The following is a 2,980-nucleotide window of genomic DNA, read 5'->3' as shown; positions in this document are numbered from 1 at the left end:
GATCACCTAATTATATTGTTTACAAATTTAGAAGCAATGAAGCACACGGAAGTACAGCATGATATGATAACAGCAATTATGCGTTATCTAAGTCGCCTTTTGATAGTAATAAAATGCGTTATTTCCCCTAAATATTATGATTCTGTTAAGTCTGGAATTCGTTATGTTGCTGAGTTTGATTATGATAATATTAGTTTTATGAAGCCTACTGCAGCGACAACTCTAACATGCTTGGTAAAAATAGTACATGTGCGAGAATATTAAAAGCACAGATCATAAAATATTGCGACAATAGCATAAAATATTTAGAAAAAGAAAAAATTTTGTTCAGGATCTACCTGCTAAAGCTTTGAATGAGCTAAACTAGAAATTCAACATATCACCATTAACCTCGTTATATCAGAGCAGAGTTAGCGAACTTGAGAGTCTTACTCTTAAGAGCTACAGAACTGCTCATTCAATTGGGGCTATCGACGATAGAGCTAATTCTGACCTGTATGAAGGCACCTCAGCCAAAATGAAAAACATCACCATGGTGATTATTCGTGCCAAAAAAACCGAACATTTCCAGTTCTTTTTACACCATGCGATCGGTATTGCATAGCCAATAACTAAAATAATAAGAAGTTTTTCAGTTATCGGAACTTCGATACAGTAGAAGATACATTCAGTATTTAAGAAATTAGTAATGGTTTTGGCGACCTATCCATATTTAAAATATTTTAATGGCGGAACCTCGGTCCGAGTTTTTTTTTTTAATTAATAGATTGAAACAATCTAATTTAATACTTATATTGCTTATTTTATTTAAAGCAAAATATTAAATAAAATATTTTTCAACTGTTTATTTAAACGAGCCCGAACCTCGACCAAGCCAACATAAATATTTAAAAACATAATGCGCTCTACGGGTCAGCTGCGCATTCCGGACGGTATCAGACGAAGCAGCGCTGGTTATCGCAGGGATGATCCGCACAACAGCAAGGATGCAAAGCATGGAACGATGGCAAGCACGTTGGGATCGCTCATCTAAAGGACGCTGGATACATAGGCTTATCCCAAACTTGGAAGCCTGGATAAGCCGCAAGTATGGTAATACTAATTTTTACTTAACGCAGCCTATTTGGCCATGGATGCTTCAGAAGCTACTTGAAGCGATTCGGCCACGATAACACAGACGAGTGTTCTTGGTGCGGCAGTGAAATCGCAGAGGACGCCAACCACATCATCTTTGAATGTGGAAGGTTCTCAGTGAACAGGCAGGGCCTGGAGGACAGCTTGAGGAGACCTATCACGGTGGACAACTTGTTCAGGAACAAGTTGAAGACCGCACAAAAATGGGAAGCTACCTACACTTTTGCAGCAGAAGTGATGCTGGAACTCAGGAGAGTTGAACGCAATAGATGGAGAGCGGAGGAAGTTTAGATGGTAACAACATGCCTGTGAAGCAATGCTTTGCGGCCGTTCCGCAGGCAATCCACGCCACCTAATCATCACGTACCCCCCTCCTCCTCTATGTAATCTTGCTTCCCAAACAAAAATTGAAACATGCCGCTTACCTTCGTTGATATATCAGCTGTTTATGTTTACGGTACTTTACCATTTTTCAAACATTGATAGAAATCTCGATAAATCATCGTAAAAAACTCAATATGTTCCGCGCGAATTTACACATTTCTCAAAAATGTGGCCTTTTTGAATGATGTGTGAAATGTGTTTTCTTATCTGGAAACGCACAGGGCGCATTTGTAGGGACCAACTGGCACAAAAATTTATCATTTCATCCCATTACACCAGCACCCGTTCACAGTCAAAAAAGTCACCGAAATATTATGCATGCATCCCATCGTAGTCGCTATTTGCTTTCGCACGACGCTGCATGATTTCGCTATCCAAGCGTCGGTGCGTTTCTTCACTCGCGCTTTCGTGAGAATGAAGGAATGCTCGATAGATCAGGCCACATCACCGTTATAATTTAGATGTGGTGAATAATAATTGTGTTTGTATTTGTGTTTTTGCTGAAATTGAAGAAAAGTAGAAGGTCCGATTGCCACGCTTCGTTCTTTTTAATTCGACAGTGGAACAAGCAAGTCACATATTTTGAGCGCGCATAAATCATAGTAATTAACGGTGCAGTGGCTGTACACCGCTTCGGATTTTTAAGGGCATATCGAGCCCAACTCTTTTTAAAAGTCCCCAGTGCTCATACAGTTCGCGTTCAGCAGATGTTATTCGCTTTTAATTAATCAAGCGCGTAATTCTGAATTAACCTCTTTTTTTAGTGGATAAATTCTTACTTAGCTACCGGCCAGTCATTGCGCAACGACGCGTTCTTGTATTCATATATATATATACATATAAATTCAGCGTGGCTGGTCGGTCGTAGCCAATTTGTGAGTTGCGACGGCTCTAAGGGAGTGGAAAATATCAAAAGGGCCACGGATTTCTTAAGGATCACTACAGATTAACACTGCGGCGCCACCGGCACATAGCGGCTGAGTCTATACCCCGCGACCGCGTGTTTAGCCATTAATAACCAAGCTTTGCTTATCTACTTCTACGTTGCCGCCCCTTTTTGATCAACGGAGTGTCTCCAACAAGGTATAGGACCGCTTAAGTGTCCGCAGATCGAGATCGAATATACGTGCTAGGCGATTGGTTGGAATTTTTGCGTACACGCTTCGATCTAAATGATCATGCTATTTAGCCATTGATAACCAAGCTTTGCTGATCTACTTCTACTTTGCCGTCCCTTTTTGATCAACGGAGTGTCTTCAACAAGGAATCGGACCGCTTAAGTGTGCGCAGATCGAGATCGACTATATGTGCTGGGCGATTGGTTGGAATTTTTGCGTACACGCTTTGCAGCAGAAGTGATGCTGGAACTCAGGAGAGTTGAGTGCAATAGATGGAGAGCGGAGGAAGTTTAGGTGGCAACAACATGCCTATGAAGCAATGCTTTGCGGCCGTTCCGCAAGCA

General features: G+C 41.2%; 1 protein-coding gene across 1 annotated transcript; it reads left to right on the top strand.

Moving 5' to 3' along the window:
- The first annotated feature begins 898 nt into the window (after positions 1–898).
- LOC138911698 (uncharacterized) lies at positions 899–1,425 on the top strand. The gene is made up of 2 exons (XM_070211083.1): positions 899–1,014; positions 1,119–1,425. Exons 1-2 carry the CDS (start codon positions 899–901, stop codon positions 1,423–1,425), a joined length of 423 nt encoding a protein of 140 aa, XP_070067184.1.
- The last annotated feature ends 1,555 nt before the right edge of the window (positions 1,426–2,980 follow it).

The sequence above is a fragment of the Drosophila virilis genome, unplaced genomic scaffold (assembly GCF_030788295.1).
Source record: "Drosophila virilis strain 15010-1051.87 unplaced genomic scaffold, Dvir_AGI_RSII-ME tig00002056, whole genome shotgun sequence".
Taxonomy (NCBI): Eukaryota; Metazoa; Arthropoda; class Insecta; order Diptera; family Drosophilidae; genus Drosophila; species Drosophila virilis.
Note: the sequence above shows the minus strand (reverse complement) of the source record. Positions and strands in the feature narration are given on the sequence as shown.

Coding starts and splice junctions, on each gene's coding strand:
- LOC138911698 (XM_070211083.1), top strand. CDS start 899: ATGCGCTCTACGGGTCAGCTGCGCATTCCGGACGGTATCAGACGAAGC. Junction 1,015..1,118: donor CATGGAACGATGGCAAGCAC/GTTGGGATCGCT, acceptor TACTTAACGCAG/CCTATTTGGCCATGGATGCT.